Source organism: Rhinolophus sinicus, linkage group LG01 (assembly GCF_036562045.2).
Source record: "Rhinolophus sinicus isolate RSC01 linkage group LG01, ASM3656204v1, whole genome shotgun sequence".
NCBI classification, from domain to species: Eukaryota; Metazoa; Chordata; class Mammalia; order Chiroptera; family Rhinolophidae; genus Rhinolophus; species Rhinolophus sinicus.
In genome coordinates, this window is record NC_133751.1 from 180956614 (window position 1) to 180977636 (window position 21023).

The 21023-nt window shown below is 32.1% G+C and overlaps 1 protein-coding gene across 10 annotated transcripts in view; it reads left to right on the forward strand.

Annotated features, from left to right (window-relative positions):
- The window catches only part of CARF (calcium responsive transcription factor), a 61300-nt gene that overhangs the window by 28075 nt on the left and 12202 nt on the right, over positions 1–21023 (forward strand). For 6 of the 10 annotated variants that reach the window (XM_019726856.2, XM_019726857.2, XM_074340428.1 and 3 more), the window contains 8 exons: positions 2797–2917; positions 4452–4595; positions 5681–5914; positions 7989–8151; positions 9142–9205; positions 12634–12764; positions 13156–13522; positions 15759–18844. In XM_019726856.2, the coding sequence (XP_019582415.2) occupies positions 2797–2917; positions 4452–4595; positions 5681–5914; positions 7989–8151; positions 9142–9205; positions 12634–12764; positions 13156–13522; positions 15759–15877 (1343 nt within the window). In that variant the 3' untranslated portion in view covers positions 15878–18844. Of the gene's footprint in view, positions 1–250; positions 297–2779; positions 2918–4451; positions 4596–5680; positions 5915–7988; positions 8152–9141; positions 9206–12633; positions 12765–13155; positions 13523–15758; positions 18845–21023 lie in introns of those variants that run through there. The other 4 variants (XR_002136979.2, XR_012498804.1, XM_074340452.1 and 1 more) reach the window with 4 other exon arrangements.

The following is a 21023-nucleotide window of genomic DNA, read 5'->3' on the forward strand; positions in this document are numbered from 1 at the left end:
TCATTCCCCACCACCAAGATGATTTTACAGCAAATTCCAGATATCATATCATTTTCATCTATAATTACTAAAATATATAATACATACTAAAGTATATATCTTAAATGATAAGGACTCTTTAAATACATATTGAGTATCCCTTTTATAAAATTAACAGCAATCTCTGTTACCCTTTTAAAATAATTAACAGCAATCTCTAAATGTCCAATATTCACATTCCTCCACTTATCTCATAATTCTTTTTCCCTAGGTTTGTTGAAATTTACATCCACACAGAGTTCACAGATTATATTTGGGTAATATACTTCTTAAATTTTTTTTTCATCTAAAAATTTCTCTCCTGTTTTCCCCAGGTAATTTGTTCTATAGAGTTTGCCATATTCTGGATTTTGCTGATTCCATCTCTGTGGTGTGTTTAACATGTTCTTTTATCTCCTATATTTCCTTTAAACTGTTAGATCTAGAGGTGTGACTAAATGAAGATTTAATCCGCGTAAAAATATTTTGTAAGAATACTTCATAGATTCTGTATAGTTCTTATTGCTACCTATGTATAGCACCTTTTTGTGATATTAAGATTGATCAGTGGATTCAGTTGTTTTAGAATATTGTCAATTTTTTTTAATTTTTGCCAATCTGAAGTGTGAGATAGTATTTTTTTTTAATTTTTATTAAATTTATTGGGGTGACATTGGTAAGTAAAATTATATAGGTTTCAAGTATACAATTCTGTAATACATCACCTATATATTACATTGTATGTTCACTACCCCAAGTCAGTTCTTCTTCCAGCACCGTATATTTGACCCCTTTTACCCTTTTCTACTACCTCTCCTCCCCCCTTACCCTCTCGTAGCCACTAAACTGTTGTCTTTGTCTATGAGTTTTTGTTTGTTTGTCTTGTTCATTTGTTGCTTTCAGTTTTATATCCCACATATGAGTGAAATCGTATGGTTCTTGACTTTTTCTGTCTGATAGGATTTTACTATTGTTTTAATTTACATTTTCTCATTTACTAGTGAAATTCAACATCTTTTTATTTGTTAATTTAATATCTTTTTCTTTCTTTCTGAATTGCCTGTTCATAACCTTTACGCATTTTTCTATTAGATTGTGTTTTTTTTTTAATTATTTATGGTTCTTTTATTCTGCATGTTAATTTTTCGTTATATGTAGTATAAAATACTGTTTCTCAAACTGTTATTTTCATTTTACCTTTATTTATGATGTCTTTTAAGTAGAAGTTTTACATTTTTATGTTAGCTTTACCAACATTTTAATTTATGATTGGTGTTTTTGTAGGGTTTTTTTGAGAATTTTTGTAAGTGTTTATTTGAGCCAAAGTGATGATAATTGCTGGGCAGCAAGATCTCAAATGCTTTTATTGGTGTTTTTTTGTTTTTTAATTTTATTGGGGAATATTGGGGGACAGTGTGTTTTTCCAGAACCCATCAGCTCCAAGTAGTTGTCCTTCAATCTAATTGTAGAGGGCGCAGCTCAGCTCCAAGTCCAGTTGCCATTTTCAATCTTTAGTTGCAGGGGCGCAGCCCACCATCCCATGTGGGAATTGAATCGGTAACCTTGTTGTTGAGAGCTCGCGCTCTAACCAACTGAGCCATCAGGCCGCCCCTCCGGAAGCTCAGTGGCAGCTCATTGTCTTCAATCTAGTTGTGGAGGGTGCAGCTCACTGGCCCATGTGGGAATTGAACCGGTAATCCTATTGTTCAGAGCTGGCACTCTAACCAACTGAGCCATCAGCCACCCTGGGTGTTTTTGGTTTTATGTTTAAAAAGTTTGCTGTACCCTTGATAGAGTAGGATATCCAACTTAAAATCTTAAACTGTATAGCTTTCACATCTACTTATTTGCGTTATCTATTGTTATGTAGCAAATTACCCCAAACTTGGTGGCTGAAAACCACAAACATTTATTATCTCCGTGTCTGTGGGTCAGGAATCCAAGAGCAGCTTAGCAAGGTGGTTCTGCCTCATGTTGTCTTACAAGACTGCAGTTAAGGTGTTGGCTGGAGCTGCAGTCATCTCATGGCTTGACTACGGCTGGATCTGCTTCCAAGCTCACTCATGTGGCTGTTGGCAGGCCTTATTCCTTGCCGCATGGGCCTTTACGCAGAGCTGCCTTACCACATGATAGCTGATTTCTCCCAGAGTGAGTAATCCAAGCAGAGGAAGAGAGTACTTGAGACGGAAGTCATAGTCTTTTTATAACCTAATATCAAAAATAATGTCTTGTCAGTTCTGCCATATTCATTAGAAGTAAGTTAGTAAATGTGGCCCATATTTATTAGAAGTAAGTTAATAAGTCTAGCCCATGCTTTAGGGGAGGGAATTACACAAGGACATGAGTACTAGGAGGCAGGGATAATTGGGGGCCATCTTAGTGACAGGTTATCATATTACACTACCAGCCCAAATAGAAAAAAGGAAATAAATTATTTTAAAAGGAAATAATGTTTATTAACAGATGTAGCATTTGCTAATTTCTGTTTATAAAATGTTAAATTTTATTAAAATCATATTTATGTAAATATCAGTTGACATTCAGTATATGTGGTATTTGCTAATTTTCTTAACATAGTGTGCTATATTAGGTAAATATTACAATAAACTTTCAAATTTATTTGTTTGTACATCTTAGTAAGACTTACTGATGTTTTCTTTAAAGTTGTATAATAGAAAGTATAGATTTTGACATTGCCACCACCAAGTTATTTTTTAATCTAGTATCCAGAACAGATGGATACTTGAATTAATATCAATAGTTGGTTTTGGCCCACAGGGAGTAGAGCGGTGGTAATGGAGTGTCAGTATGGTCCAAGGAGAAAAGGTTTCCAGTTAAAAAAAATCAGTGAGCAGGAAAGCAGTTCTTGTCAGCTCTACAAAGCCACTTGTCCAGCCCGGTAAGCTTTATTTTCCTTTATTTGTTTCTTACTAAGTACTTATTTTTGAATAGCTAATATGCACACTTTTATTAAGTTTAAACAGTGCCAAAAAAGATACAGTGAAATGTAAGTTTCCTCGTATCCTGACTTCCTATTTTCCTCTCCAACACAACAACTCTTACCAGTTTCTTGAGTAATCTTCCGAAGATATTTTGTGTATAACAAATATAAGACCCAGTATTTATTATATTATATAATATAATAAATATAAGACCCAGTATATATTATATTATATTATATTATATTATATTATATTATATTATATTATATTATATTATATCCGGTTTTATATTATAGTAAAATAAGACCAGATCTTATATTAATTTTTGCTCCAAAAGACACATTAGAGCTGATGGTCCAGCTAGGTCTTATTTTCAGGGAAACAAGGTGTGTACATTCTCCTTTACCCTCATAAATGATGAAGATTTCAGTAAAGCTTACTAATATTCTTTTAAAGTTAGGTAGTAGTGTACGTTTTTCCTGCTATGAATTCACATTGATTTATTTTCATTATGAATACCTATTGTGGTTATTTACTGTATACCTATTATTGCTTTATGCTAGTGTGAATATGACATATACTATGCTTTGCTTTTTTTCATTCCCGATATATCTCAAACCTGCCCACATATCTGTACATAAAAGCACTGGTTTTTTCCTTTTTTTAAAAAAAAATATTTAGCTTTAGAATTGAGATATAATTGATATATATTAGTTTCATGGATCCTTCCTTTTAATAGCCATGTAATATTCCATTTATGGATGAATTAACATTTACTTAATTAGTGCTGGACATGTAGGCTCTGTAAGATATTCTTTATTATTATTTACAAAGCTGCAGTTAACAACATTGTACCTATTTATACATTTGTGTTGGTGTATCAGTAGCATAAATTCCTTGAAATGAAATTGCTAGGGCAAAAGTTATATTTTTTTTAAATGTTATATTCTTTTCAAAGTTACTTTTTTAGAGAGGTTTTACTAATTATATTCATACCAGAAATGTATGAAACCAATATAGTAAGTTTTAGATCGAATAAGACTACAGAATAGTTATTGCTTTGGGAGAATGAAAAATGTGAATAAAATAAAAGATTGTTGTAATGTCCTTTACTAATATTCTGTGCCCAGCAACTATACTGGGTGCCATGGGAAACAAGGAGACTAGAAGAGGTATAATATTTTACTTAATCGTGGGGAACATAAAATATCGATGGTATAGATCAGTAAACAAAAAAATATTAGAGGACATAGTAGTATAATATATAGTATACTGTAATTATTTAGATATTTTTACTGAAGTCATGATTATTGTTAATTTGCTAAGTACTATGCACTGAGAATATGGTATATCTTTCACAAAATCCTCTGAATGCTTTCTCGATTAATTGAATTTTCTGTAAACTTTAATATTTCAGGTAAACTTCTGGTTTAATTAGGTTTTCTTGAGATTACAATATAATGAAGCAAATTCTTTTTTTCTTATAAAAAGGATTTACATTAAAAAGGTACAAAAGTTTCCTGAATATAGAGTTCCTACAGATCCCAAAATTGACAGGAAAATAATCCGAATGGAGCAAGAGAAAGCCTTTAACATGCTAAAGAAGAACTTGGTAGATGCTGGTGGTATTCTTAGGTATGAGATTTATATGGTTCTTTTATTTTACAAATTAATTAGCTCCATTTGCAAGAATTCCTTCTGTAAGAGAAATTATGTTTTCCAATTACTCCATTAAGAAATGGTTTTTATAAGAGAGGTGTCTCACTAGTAGTTCCTTAGATATTCAAATAACTTGCCACTGTATAAGTCATTGAGCTTATCTGCCAAATGTTGTAGATAAATCTGACCAAAGAGTTCTATATATCGCAGGGAAGGGTTTTTCCAAAATGACAAATACATATTTAGCAACATATTTCTCTATATATTTAGTACTTTGTTTCAAACACTTACTAAGAACCAAATTTGCAGTCGCCTATATATTTTTTAACCCATCTTTGGTAACTATGGCAGTCAGAAATGAATTTTAAGCCCTACATAAAATTCCATTTTGTAACTTTTATAGTAAGGTCTTAAATAAGAACTATTAGCTTTCTTTCTTATTTTCTTTTATGTGTCACTCTAGGTGAAGAATTTGCAATTGTATAATGGGGTTAAGGGTGTGGAATATGGTTTCTGTGTGATTTTAAAGAAACTTTCAGATACATGAAAAAGGAATAGAGTCAGTAATTAGATCCTTTAGTTTGGAGAGCATTGCATTTTAAGTAGACTACATTTTGTGCAATATCAGTCATTGCAAGCAAAAATACCAATTAAGACAATGTCCTACCAGATCAGTTCATTTTCTTAGCATCTGTTCTTTGCACTGTACTACTGTACAAGAGGTCTGTACTCATCTTTCAGTTGATTGTCTTGCTCATTGGGGCTACAGGAGCTGGAGCACTGTAGAGGCAGTATGGCAAGCTCCTGTCACAGAAGAGTCTCCCTCATAGCTCCATCTGGATAGACTCTGAATAATATCCACTCTTTGGTTTGAAAGACATTTTAAATTTTATTTATATTTAATTTATTTGTAAAATTTTTATTTATATTTATTTAATATGATATAATCATATATAATTTTTTCTTAAGAGATTATTCCTTCTCTTGATGAGTATTAACATAAGTAATTGTGATTCTTGCCTCTGTCTAGTAATGTAATTTTAACTATTTTCTCTCATCAGGTGGTATGTACAGTTGCCTACACAGCAAGCTCATCAGTATCACGAACTAGAGACTCCTTCCCTCCCTTTATCACCTTCTCCTTTTCCTGTGTCCTCTCTTGAAGAAGAGGAAACTGCCATTAGAGATGAGGATTGTACTTTACCCTCACGTTTACATCCTCAAGTAGCACATAAGATTCAAGAATTAGTATCACAGGGAATAGAACAAGTGTATGCAGTGAGGAAACAGCTAAGGTACAGAAGGAAATTGTTCTTTTATGTTTCTCATTTTTGTTTGTTGGTTTAAATAATATGCTTAACATTATAGACATTTTCCAGGATATGTGCTATCAGAGTAGATAAGGAATATAGTTTATTAAAATAATATTATTTATGATCACATCCCAGCAGATGCTTGGCAAACCATGAGTAATGATTTGAATTACTCATTTGAGATATTCCATATTCAGATTTGGCAAATTGGACTATTTCTAAATGATAGATGAATTGAATTATATAATAAGTACCTTTACATTAAAAAAATCTTTGTAGAACCAAAGATTTTAAAACTTAGGCCAAGGTACTTATTCTAAGCAATTAAATTTTATCACCTCAAAAGAATATGGATAGTTCTTTGTCTAATGATTTTATATGTAATACTCGGGTCTAATTTTATTGATACTCAGGATATAATAATTATTATCATGTGGCACTTATCATGTGTGTGCCAGGTATTGTGCTAAGCACTATATATGCACAATTGCATTTATTCTTATGACTCTATAAAGTCGGTATATTTATCCCCATTCTGCAGATGAGACCATGGATACTCAGGGTGGTTAAATAATAGGTGGAGGCAGAACTGAAATCTAGGTCTCACGCTATAGCTCGTGCTCTTCGCCAGATTTCTAGTACTTAACTGACCTTGTTTGTACTGGTTTTATGTAGTCTGATCTGAGTAGGGTTTCCAGGAGGGAATTCCTGCCTGTTCTGAAGAATTTTATCGCTTTCCCGTTCCTGAATCCGGAGAAAAGTTGGTCAGGAAATTGGGAGAATTGGCTCCTTGAACCCAGTAATACACACAATGGGAAATAAATGTACTACTCACAATGTATCTCTTAGACATTTTTCCTATTTATCGCTAGGGTTTCTACGCAGGAATTCCTGCCCATTCTTGGGAATTTTTTTTGCTTTTCCATTCCCGAATCCTGAGAAAAGTTGGTTGGGAAATTGGAAAAACCGGTTCCTTGAACCCAGGTGGTTGGTAGTATCAGCTGTCACTTTGTGGAAACGATTCATCGTGGAGAACAGAAAACAGTTTATATCTCAGGATTTCGGAACGGGTAAGCAAAAAAAATTCCTGAGAACGGGCGGGAATTCCTGCCTGGAAATCCTAGATTTGAGCAACAAATGAGTATTTCCTAGGATTATTTTTTAATTAATACATTACTTTTTTATTTAGTAGCTTTCTTACACATTTTATATTTATTTCCATCAAACATTGTTAGAACAGAACCAAAATTTGGTAAAGCCAGCTACTATTTACGAAACCTGAATCTTAAAAACAGATGTATAATACAGCTCTGTGATATGCTCTCTCTCTATATATAGAGCATGTCATATATATACATAGAGCATATCATATATATATCATATAGAGCATATGATGTATATATATATATATAAAACTTTATCATTTCTTGTATGTATCTATTTTTATACAATTAGGTGGCAATGCCTAGTCTTCTCTTTTGTCTACTTGTAAAATGCAAGCAGATTGTATTTCATATGATATTAATTGATGCCTTTTGGAAGAAATATAATATCATATTTATGCAGATAACATGGGTGTAGGCCCAAGCTCTCTTACTTACTAGGTAGGTGTATAAATTTGGGCAAATTATTTAACTTTTGCAGCCCTCAGTTCCCTTATTTCTAATGTGGGAATGCTAATTGTTCCTACCTCATAGGTTTATATTAAGGGTTAAAGGAGATACTTGATGTGAAGTGTTCAGTACAGTGCCTGACATAATAAACATTCAGAAGCTTACTTAAATTGAAAATAGTGATTCTTTAAATTCATAAAAATGTTAAAACTTACTCTAAGATATACAGGTATTTAACCAATGTAAATATTACATTTCTTTAATCTGCATGAATTCTATGATTTAATGTATGGAAAAAATTAAAACTGGAAAAATGCAAACTACTTATAAAGCTGTAAACCGTGTTTTACTGAAGTTTATGCTAAAAGAGAACCTTTCTCTCATTTGATATAAAGTATATTGCTAGATTGTTTATGTTTTATTACATTTTACATTCTCCACAGAAAATTTGTAGAAAGGGAACTGTTCAAACCTGATGAGGTACCTGAAAGACATAATTTATCCTTTTTTCCAACTGTAAATGATATAAAAAATCACATCCATGAAGTACAGAAATCCTTGAGAAATGGAGATAATGTATGTAATTCGGAGATTATTCCAGCAACGGTATGATTAAAACTCTAATTCCTTTTTTTATTACATAATCTTTCTCAGCTTCTGTCACTGTTTGGCCTAATAGGGATGGTTGCTATTAAGTTAGGCCATAACTGTAATATAAGAAAAATAGTATCTTTTTCATAAGACATAAACACTATGAACTCTCAGATGATGATTGGACAATTTTTTTAATTACTCTTACAAGAAGAAAAACCACTGAATTTCCAACTCTGACTATAATAGCAATAGAAATATATGTTTAAAAATCAACATAGTTTATTTCTGTAAAAAGTATATCTTACTCATTTAACAGACATTTATTGATTACATGCTGTGTATATATTCCCTTCTTTTTTAAATAGATGGGTAAATTTAAATAGAATCATTCAGACTTTAATACAAAAAGTGATGATATTAGTTTTATATCCCACCTATGGATGTCATTGTTACCTCATTCTGTGACACTGTGGTTTCCCCCTGAATATTGGTCATTTCTATGAAAATTTTTCCTACTCTGAAGAGATTAAATAATATAACTACCCAGGAAATACTAATTATAATGCAAGCAGTGATTATGGTATTCAAATCTCAGTAACAATATTCTTTGTTCTCTACATTTTTATTGCCCAAATGCTGTAACTGAATAGATTTAGATTTTTTTTGTGTTGTTTTTAACTAGAGCTACTATTCTTTGCTCTCCAGAACTCTTAATTATTCACTATCCAGAATTCAGGAACAAAAATACATTTGGTTAGCAATGATCCTTGCTACCTACACTTGCTATCCAAATTCTTGCTATCTGAACGTGGGAAGCTAATGCATTTGGATGGTGAAGTATACTTGTGCTTTGAGAATATAAACAAGTGAAGAGAGTAATTACAAGATAAAGCACACGTATACTATGACCAAATACAATATGACAGTTATATTGATGTTTTAAAATAGTTTTTCAATATAAATGCAGTATTATTTTTACTGAAATAAATATTCCCTTTTAAGCTTCAATGGACTACGGATAGTGGGAATATTCTCAGAGAGACTGTGACAGTTACATTTGCAGAAGGTAGGTTATCTTAAATACCTTTAAAATATAAAATCAAATAGTGTCAAACTGGAGGATATTTAAGATATTATCTCATCTAAGCAAATTTTATGGATAAGCAAACTATGGCCCAAAGAGGCAAGAACAATTATGTTAGGATTTATCAAAATAATTCCAGCTATTTAAATTTCTTCCTATAATCAGCTTTTATGCTTCTCTATGATTGAAATTTTTAGTCTGATTACTAGCACAGTTTACTATAAAGTTAGGCTAATTCCAATGGTAATAACCGTTAGATACTCTGATCAGGAAACTATTGTCCTTTTTTTGTATGGTTTGCTTTTTCACATATGTTCTTACTCCTATGTTCTCTCAATAGTCCAAGCTTATTTCAGCCCTTTTGTTCTCTCTTCTGAAAATGTTTTTTCTCCTCTTCTGCGTGGCATTATCTACTCAATACTCAAATAGCAATCTCTTTGGCTTTAAGTGCTCTCTTAACTAAACCCCTTTTATAAAGTTAGATATTCATTCTTTTGTGTTGACCTCTGCATTTAGCATGGTATCCTTTTGTTTACACATCTGTATCTTTCATTATAATTTGAGCTCCTCAGGGGCAAGGATTGTATTTTATTCAAATTAAAATACCTGATTCATAGCATAATGCCTGCTAAAAAGTTAACACCTAAATAAATGCTTTAGAATAAATTTATGAATAACTATATACGGTATAATTACTTCCTTTTTAATTGAAATTTACTAGGGTGACAATGGTTAGTAAAATTACATAGGTTTTAAATGTACAATCATCTGTATATCAGTGTGTGTTCACCACCCAGAGTCAGTTTTCCCATCACCATGTATTTGACCCCGTTTACCCTCATCTACCATCTCCCTCTCTCCTTACCCTCTGGTAACACAATTACTTTTTTATTTTTCAACTTATTAACCTTTGAGTCACTTTGCCCTACAGAATAACTTTTAAATTCTTTAACATTATTCATTTTTTCTGTACATATTTCACTCACTGTGATAAATGCTGGGCATAAAAAAAGAACAAGTTAAAGTTTCTTGCTTCATTGAATTTAAAGTTTAGCTAGAGAAAAAGGCAAATATGTGTATGTTTTAATTAATTACTGTTATGAAAAGTGCCATGATAATGTCTGTGGGAGTAGTGATAGAGACATATAACTTAGTCCAGGGAGTAGGGAAGTGGCACTTGAGAAAGTGACTTTTAAACTAAGAACTGAAGAATGAATAGGAATTTGCCAATCAAAGGAATAGCATGTTTGAAGGCTAAGCAAGAAAGAGCTTGTCATGTTCAAAGAACTTCAAGTCTGGTTTTAAGCATAGATAATGCTTGGAGATAAGACTGGATAAGCAAAACAGGTTTAGGAGGCCCTTACAGTTTTCCATTTAAAAGGTGTTAGTAGTTTAGACTACACTTGATAGTATTTATATTAGAATTGGGCAGATTTAATAGTTATTTTCAAAATAGAAGTCAAAGGCCTTTGTTATCGTTGAATAGGTGTGGGAGGTTAAAGAGTGGGAATTATCTGGGATGATTCCTGAGTTTCTTCCATGGCAACTTACTGATAGTAGCATTTACTGAGCTCAGCCACACTGGCATAAGGATAGGATATTGGTGGCTGCAGGGGAGAGAAAAAAGTTCATGAGATCAGGTTTGGAAAGCTTGCTATTGAAGCCCTTTCAATAGAGTGGATTGGGAGGCAGCCATTGGGGTGGTTGAAGAGTGAATGGAAGATGAATGAAAGAGTAGAGACAATGTGGGCCACTTTCCAGGAAGTTTGCTATGAAGGGGACTATCAGGTTTGCTATGGGGTTGAGGGAAGTGTTTTTTTTTTAAGACAGAAGAGATGTGAAGAGATACATAAAGATAAAGGTACTTGATAGCTTTGGTGATGGGAAGTTGAGGAAATTTCTGATAGCTTCTCTTTTCTCTTTAAGTAAGAGTGCTAAGGATGAGAGCAGATCTCAGGAAGGGTGGCCAAGATTTTAGGAAAATGTAGATTAGATATCCCTAACACAAAGTGAGAGAAAATTTGTAAGGTTGTCAGATATAGGTAAGGTTCTGTTGAAGTTGATGATCATGAATTGGTATTAGTGGTAGCAGTGAGTTTCTTACTCAGTGGTATTTGGCTTCACATGTATAAGCAGTGGAAGCCATTTTCATCCAGGATGAGGTTTTTACACAGTGGGTTATGACCAAAGGACAGAGAGGCAGGGGAGGTTAGGATATTTGCAAGAGTGTGACTAAAATTATAAGCCAGGATCCTAAGATGGATGGGGAGAGAATTTTATTATGGAAGAGATTGATGGAGCTGAAGAAAACAGGAATCATGTGAGCTGGAGGTTGAAGAACAATTGTAGTGGAGTAGCTAAGCAAAATCCCTGGGAGAATAAGAGGTTGTGTTCCGAGAATGGGATGTTTGAATTCGAGATGTAGCTGTAGACCAGTCCAGGTATGACCATAATAGTGGGTGACTGCTGCAAAGTGAAGCAGAAGGACAGTTAGAAATGAAGAAGCCAAGAAATGTGAGAGTGCTATTTAATCGTCTTAGCAGTCCTTAGAGGAAGATTCTCTTACTATTCTCATTTCACGCATGAAACTGAAGTTTAGAAACTGAGTTAAATAGTATATTGAAGGTTACAGAGAAAAGCCAGTGCTTAAATCTATCCTTGTCTTACACCAGTGTAATTTTAAAAGTTACTCAATTACAGTATGAAAGCAATAGATAGTTGTTCACAATTGATTTTTGATTGACTTAAAGAGATGAATATATTTGGGTTAACATAAGAATTACATGAGAAAGAATCAAATTCCCTAAGGACAATTTGAAATTTGAGATATTAAGAAAACAGAGAGATTTTTACTCTTATTCTTTTAGTCCAAAATGAGTTATTGAAAGAAATTTAGTACAGTTATTCTGAGTACCTGCTTTATATCAGGCATTGTCCTAGGCACTAGGGCTACCAAAGATGAATTAAATTTGGTCTTTGTAATTGAGAGGCTCAATAGTTTACCCACATCTAGAGAAGTTTAGGTGTAACCCAGCATCATAGCATGGAAAAATGGACTCAGAGTTACAGATGTAGAATCTTTCAAGGAAAAAAAGACCATTTCTTACATTCCATCCTTGATATACTGCATTAAAATTAACAGGAATATATATATATATATATACACATATACATATATACACACACACACATATATATATATATATATATTTTTTTTTTTAATTCTCTTAGATTCTGATTATATACCAGGTTCTGCAAATAGTGGACTAGATAACTTCTTAAAGACCTTTTTCAAACTTTTGACCTTATTTTCTATTCCAATTCTGAGAGTAAGGGTTGTAATAAAGTATAGTATCCTAGAAGCCATAAAAATTATTTTGTTTTAATAGTTTCCTTTTTATATAATTTAGGAAATTCACCAGGAGAGTCATCTACCACCAAAGTGGATACAAATCAGACGAGGGGTTCTTTGTCTCCAGAACCAGCCCATGTATTTTCCTCACTTTCCTTATTTCCCCCCAAAATATTCACACAATTACAGGTAAATAAATATCCAGGAAAGTAGCCAAATTTGAGGGCCTTTTCTTTCTTCTCCAATCTCCCCTCTTCTTCTCTCAGGGACTTTACAGAATTATTATAGAATTATAATAATGGTCAAAAATGTTTTCGTTATTAATTTCCTGACTGTTTTGCATTTTGATTTAAGAGGATAATTTAAACAATATGTTTTGAAAAAGTTTGAGTTAACTATGCATGCAATAAAATTTAGTTGTACTACTTTTCCTTTAGGGCTCGTTTCTGTCCTCTCTTGATATTTGTCAATAACTACTCATATTTTATTCCAACTTTGTGTCAAAACAGTAATAGATCCTGTGAGAAAATCATACATAGTAAATTCAAACATTTTGATGTAACTCTTTTTGGTTTAAAAGGGTTTGCAGTTGCAACCAAGATTTACTTCTGATGGATCACCGACTCTGATATCAGTAAATAACCACCCCTCATCCAGTCCTTCAAGACTTCTAGATTCAATAGGAAGTGCTGTAATGAATAATAATTCTCTACTGCTTGGTCAAAGTCATAGCCTTCAAACCGATACATGCCTAACCCAGAACAACAGTATTGCCTCTACCGTGGGTAACCTTCCAGGACCAGATCAAAACCTGGTTGCAATGGATCAGCTGGTGGATGTCGGAGATGTTGAAGAAACAGAGAATCTGGAAGGGAGTGTTGATCAGATTCTGTTGGGAGATGTGGAGACCATTCCAGTACAGATTATAGACAGCCACCCAGCTCTTGGTAAGTTAAAATCAATTCATGATTTTATTTTTTTTAACTTTTATGGACTAACATCATCACTATTACACTACAGAAAAAAAAAACACCTATCGTTTCTATTTAGTGGGTTTATAATATATAAATAAATCAAGTAAAGCTACAAGAAAAAAGGAACAATTTCATGAGCAAAGTTTTTTAAACTTAAAATGTTTTTTCTCCATTGAAATTATTCATTCTTTAAGTACCTAGTTTTAGAGAAACTAGGGAAAATCTGTGGTGGTATAAGATCAGGAATGTAATTTTAGAATGCACGAAAAATATTAGAGAAACTTTAAAAGGAAAACTACTTAGTATAAAGGTTATTATGGAAAAATTGATACACACAAATAGAAAAATGGAATGAAATGGAAAGATATAAAGGTCAAAAGAAAGATTTCAAGTTATAGACTTAAATGTTGAATTCTGTGGAAATTGGAAGGAAACTAGTAAGATTTGGGGACTTGGATTTTATCCATGACCTTTTTCCTCATCACTTTGTAAAGAGCTCAGTCAACATAGTAATAAACTCTGTTAACTCCTACTTGACCTATGTCACTCCTGACAGATTATTCTGAATTGGACACTTTTGTGGGAAAAGACTTTCAGTTTCTTTGAAGAGCAAAAATCTTCATAGAAATTATCCTTAGAACATATATTTCTTCTCTGTCCTTAAAGATAATTCTTTTGGGTAAGGAAAAGTGTGAGATAGTTCCTTTCAGAAAAGAATCATTGTCTTTTAAATTTATTACTATTAAGAAATTTTATCCAGAGTGGTGTGGCAGTTTTCACTACTGAAGAACTTGAGTAGAAGAGAGGGAAAAGGATTATACATTAATTAATCCTCACAATTCCATGAAATAGCTGGTGCTGTCCCCATTCTACAGATGGGGAAAGCAAGGCTCAGGGAAGTTCAGTAATTGCCTTAAAATCACATCTAATAAGTGACCAAGTGGGACTTTAACTAAGATCTTCTACCTCCAAAGCTTCTTTTCCATTTTAACAAGATTCCTCCCTCTGTATTGTGCTAAAGTATTTCTGAGATCTCTAATTTAGATTGCTTTAAAGGAGACCCTCTTTGAATTTGAACTTGCATAATTTATCAAGTTAGCTCATGATCTGAGGGACTACTTCACCTGAATATTTATTCTCACGGTCATTCAAATCCATCTTCTGCTTGTTTTCTCTATGGTATGGGCTACACTCCAACACATCCATATGTGACAAGCATCAGGTATGTTCGACACACTTTTCTGAACCTTAACCTAGGTTCTCTATAGAAACTAAAAAACTGATATTCCTGAGAAAGAGAGAGAAAGATTTTATCTTAGGTTTCCCACCTGCCAGTTCACCATAGTGCTGCTGATATGCTAGATTTAGATTAATTTAGATTAATTTGGTCATAAGTACTTTGAAGTCAGAATGGTAAGTGCATTCTGAAATATTTCAGAGAAGCAAACACAGCTTGTGCAGCTAAGTCAGCGCTATCACTTAAGACGTGCCTTTTTTTTTTTTTTAAAGTACTTATATAGTGAAGTTTCTTCAGGGAGGGAACATTTTCCTTGTTATATGACCACATATGGAAACCATATGGAAATGGTAACCTGTCTGTGAATTTGTGATGCATGTGCCTGCTGTTTGCAAAACAAATCATTTTCTTGTTTTTTTATATTCATAGAATTAGAATATTTTATTATCAGTATTTCCCCAAAGCATTATTTTTCATTAATAATTGTGATAAAAAGATTTACTAATTCTCCTGTTACTATTTTATGTCACTGACTACTTTTAATCATCTAGTAAATCAACAAGAACCGTAACTTAAAACAAATCATTTTCAAATAATGGGAGGCTTCCTGACCTTTATTTACAAATATTTTTAAAGACAGTTAAGTTTAAATATGAAATGTTCCTCATAATTTTATCAAATTATGGGCTGATATTTTTGGACAAAGTATCTTTACAGGAGAATAACTATAGTTTCCTTGGTCTCTTCTTTTTTTCATTACTATAAGCATACTGAAGGAATTTAATATGAATGACTGTTAAGATATCAGAAGGACTGAGTTCTCAAATATACCAACTGCTTTTCTAAATTACTTGGTTCTTTTTTCCAAACTACTGTTTTATGCGTTGCTTCTAAATTTATATAATTCTAAAGATTCCAGTGTTATGAATTATATTAACTTTTAGGGTTTTTCTTTTATGTTTGGTTTTAAAGTTGAAGAAAATCCAGAAGGTACCATTTCTGTGAACCAAGTTAAGCAAGAACCCAAAGAACCAGCATTGTCAATGGAAGCCAAAAAAATTTTGGACTGTAAGAATTTATCTGCTACATAAATTATTGAAGCTTTTCAGAATTGAACAACTCCGGTAACTTCTAATGTCATAGAAAAGAAGGTGAATATTGTCGAAGCGCAGCATTATAAATGGACTGAAGACTGGGTTGATGAACAGCTTTGATTTAAAATTGATATAGATGTTGCTAATTCCATATTTTTACCTCTTATTTTTACTCTTATTTTGTATAATTCTTGTGCTTTTTTGAGTATCTGATAAGGTCATTATTTCAGAAGATCATCTGAACTTACTACGGTGGTATAGTCTGAACACAAATGGTTATCTAACTCATCTGCTGAAAATACCCAATTTTGGCTCTTGAAAGATGAAAAAAGAACAACAACAAAAATAGTGTGTGAATGTGTGTGTGTGTGTGTGTGTGTGTGTGTGTAAGACGACTTTTTTAAGTTCTGAAAGAACTTATTCCCTCTTTAAAGATGTAAAGAAATTTTTTAAATTGGCAGGCAGTTGAGAGAATATTTGTAGTCTGTCTCATTTGGAAAGGTAAAACAATAGATTTAACATCATAGCACAAAGCCCAGCATTTACATCTGTGGAAACTATTTGTGTTTTAGTTTCTTCCATTCTAATTTTTATACTTATGACTGGGAATCAATAGCATACTAATGGTCATCTAGTAGAAATTTAAGGGTCTTGGTAAGTACTGAGAATTTTAACTTGAAAGATAAGCAACAGAAATAAATGTATATTGCATGTATTTATACAGTATTGTAGTTAAAGCACTACTTATGGGTAGAAAAATATAGAAATTGAGAGAATTCAGAAAGAATAGTAGACTTTCCTGATGTTTACAGGTAATTTGGGGAACTTTTTGATGTCAGCAGAAGCTTTTTTTCCTATTTTGTGTTGAAAATTCAGCTGTGGTTAGAGAAGAATTTGAGTTGTATTTATTTTTTTATGCCAGAGTTCTTACTGAATTGATGGTATTAGAATTTATAGTACTTCAAGGTAAGTATTTATAGTTTAAAATTTAGTTCATATTTAAAACTTTAAAACTGATGTGTTATATTTGCTTGTTGAGTAAGTATATTTACTTCAAACACTGAAAAAGTGCTAATCAGTATATTCATTACAAGTTTCTGTTTTCTGGAAGGTTGGTAAACTAGAAATGTCAATTATAACTGTCAAGAAATCAACCTAAAGGCTTTTTTTTCCGCCAGAGACCGTCTGTGGATATATTTAAAAGTAATAAGGATTTCAAATGGATGTTAATGTTTAATATTCAAAGCATGTGAAATATAATATGAAATTTAATGATAATATTTTACATGAATATGAGTCTTTTTAGCTTTTCTAAGTCCAGTCTCCCATTCTTAATACACTTTAATATTTTCAGGTACACAACATGTATAAGTATAAAGCACTATTATATTAGAAGTGGGTGGAATTTTAAAGTTCTTTGCCCTTTAGACTTATACCCTCTTTATTATAAAATTTATTATTTATACCCCTATTTAATGCAAAGTTAACATTCACTTACATGTATGATTTTTTCATAAGACTTGATTTTCTTTTTCCTAAGAAATGAAAATATTTGATGTGGGCATTTATAGAATTAGGCTGCCAAATCTATTATGTTATGCTAAGTTAAACACAACTGTTAGTTACCTCAAACTCAGATTTCTCTTAGACTGTGTGTACTTATAGGGAATAAGACCAAATTAATTTAGTTTAGTGTTGCATTGTAGGTAACATTCTTTTCACTTGTTATTTCCAGTTTTTATGGAAACTTTTTCAATATTTTAAATAATCTTCACCTTTCATTAATGACAATAGTTTATTATGAAATATTTCACCAATTGAACTTTATTTCTTAGGAGACATTCTTTTCTTTTTTGATGTTGAGTTGCTAAGGAGAAATGCTTGTTAAGATACAAACTTTAGTTACTGATGAGGATGAGAGATGTCCAAGGATTCAGACTTTGGCATTTCATCAGGAGCAAAACATAGTTTAAAATATTTCTCTCACTTCATACTATGTGAATGTCTCTTCTGATACTGTTTTTTTTAAAATCATGTTTCAGTGCATCCTCCCCACAAACAAAAAAACAAAAGAAAAAAAAGCATGAAGGAAGGTTTAAATCCCTAATTGTATACTCTTTTGGTTTTTAGGTAGAAACTGGAACTATCAATATTTCATGTAAGTATTTCAATAAATAGCTCTTTAAAAATGGTTTCTAAATTAGTTTTTAAAAATTCATTTGTTCTCTAAATGCATGTTTAGTCACAAAATGTCAGTATTGTATTTTAAAGGTGCTTGGCATCGCTTTTTAAAAAGTACATCGACATATTTTAAATAACCAGTTTTTTTTTAAATGAACAGGGTAATAAATACAAGTACATAAATTTTTCGGTATCTATATTTGGCATTCTCCTAACAGCTCTACAGCAAAGTCTAACATATGCTCTTTTGTGTCATGTATTACGTGTACTATCTGTAGTAGTAAGTTCGACATTTAGAATAAGCAGTTAGAAATTCATAATTACAGCTGAGCTTGTTTCTTCGTTGTAGTTTTTATGTCCCAAATCTCCAAGTATATATGAACTTTATATATACTACAATGAATTACAGATAAACACAGCCATGGTGGGCTTTTCTCTCAATATTATTTATTTCTATAAGCAGTTAACATACTTAAAGCTTTTATTTCTTATACAAGCTAAATGTTTTCTAAAAGTCACAAAAGTGATAGAAAACAAAGTTTTGGAAACTGGCCCCACATTAAAGTTTCTCATTTGGGGGCCCACCAGCTTGTGTTTCATCTTTATCTTCTATCAAAATGCATACTTAATTATGTGAGCATGAGATAGATGCCATTTAATTTGTACCAGGTTTTTTTTAAAGTTTAAAATAATGTGTGTGTGTATATATATGTATATATTGTAATTTAATGTATACTGTCCTTGTTATAATGTAATTTTTTAATAAAAAATACTGTGCTTTTGTTTCTTAAACTGGTTAGTTTTTTATACTTTTTTTTCCCCCTGGGTCTGGTGGTAGTTTTGTTCGTCTTGAAAACGCTGAATAAATACTTCAATACCTGAGAATTTTGGATAGAGATTTATGTTCAATTTGGAACCTGAAGGTTTTTAAGCATAATATGTGCATTTAGTACTCTCAGCTCAGCAAACCATCAATTTTAAAATAATATGTGAAATAAGGTATACGTAATTCTTTTCTGCCCATGTTTTGCTACTGTCTTCAAGTACAGCTTTATATTTTTGGAGTAATGACAAGAAGTACGCATTTAAAAAGGAGGGATCATTAGTTTTTTTCCCCCTCTGCTATTTCGCTTTATTCCACTCTGCCTATTTTTCAGGACCATAGAAAATCTTTTTCTTTCTAGAAGGCGAACTGGATTGATTCTTTCCATCAACTGATTTAGGCTTTAGACATCTTAAATGGTGTATTGTTTTGGTATCTAAAGATTTGTAATTCTACTTAATTTAGTCATAATGGCAAAGTCTTAGTATACTTTTGCCACATACACGCTAGCTATGAATTCTGTTGTTAAATAATGCAAATATTTGTTGCTGAGTGAATTCTTTAAACTTCAGGAATAAAATCAGAATTTTTAAAAAATCTCACATTTTAATGGATCCTAAATTGATTCATGGAAAAAAATAAATTGTGTGGTTAATATGGAAAAAAACCTTTGAGAATGTGAAATGGGTATAAGAGTGCAGGGGAGATGTTGTTTAAGGTTACAAACTTGCAACTGAAGTCCTGAGGATCTAATGTACAGCATAGTGATTATAGTAAAAAGTATTGTATTATAAACTTACAAGTTGCTCAGAGACTAGATCTTAATTGTTCTCTCCACAAAAAAGAAATAATAATTATGCAATGTGATAGAGGTGTTAGCTAATGCTATGATGGTACTCATCTTGCAATATATAAATTATCAAGTCAACATATTGGATACCTTAAACTTAAACAATGTTATATGTTAATTATATCTCAATAAAAAATGATTTCTAAAACTTTCAGAAGACAGTGGGAGTCTGATACCAGCAGTCTTTATTTTAGATTACTGAGGTATAATTGACATACATAAACTGCACATATTTAAAGTGTACAATTTGATAACTTTTGATACACGTATACATATATGAAACCATCACCACAGTTAAGATAATGAATATATCCACCACCCCCTAAGATTCTTAGAGTTCCTTTGTGATCCATTCCCACTTCTCCCTTTCTTCGTCCCTCCTACCTCACCCCACCATTCCCAAATATACTGATCTGCTTTCTGTCACTAGAGATCAATTTCTTTGTCTAGTTTTATAAAAATGAAGTCATATAGTATGAACTTTTTAATCTGACAGTTGTCACTCAGTATATTTGAGATTTATCTATGTCACAGGATAAGTAGTTCATTCCTTTTTACTGCTGAGTAGTATCCCATTTTGTGAATATACCAAAATTTGTTTATTTGTTCACCTATTGATGAACATCAAGGTTATTTATAGTTCTTGGCTATTACAAAGAAAGCTGCTATGAAGATTTATGTAAAAGTTTTTGTATAGACATATGCTGTCATTTCTCTTGGGTAAATATCTAGGAGCGGAATAGTTGGGTCATATGGTAGGTATACATACAACTTTTAAAGAAATTCTCAGCTGATTTTCCAAAGTGGTTGTACCATTTTATATTCTTCTCAGCAGGGTATGAGGATTGCAGGTGCTCTATAGCATAGCCAACACTTGGTATGGACAAGCTTTTAAATTTTAGGCATTATAATAGGTGTGTAGTAGTATTTCATTGTGGTTTTAATTTCCATTTCTCTAATTACCAAAATTGTTGAGCATTTTTTCATGTGTTTTTTGCCATCAGTATATCTTATTTTTATTTTTGAAAGATTCTTATTAAAAATATAGCTAACATACAATATTATATTAGTTTCAGGGGTACACCATAGTTATTCAACATTTATATACTTAAATAAGTGATCACCATGGTAAGTCCAGCAACCGTCTGACACCATACCACTCTATCACAATATTATTGACTATATTCTCCATGCTGTACATTACATCCCCATGACTTACTTGTTCTATACCTGGGAATTTGGACTTCTTATTCCCCTTCACCTTTCCCCCTTTTTTAAATTTTCAGTTA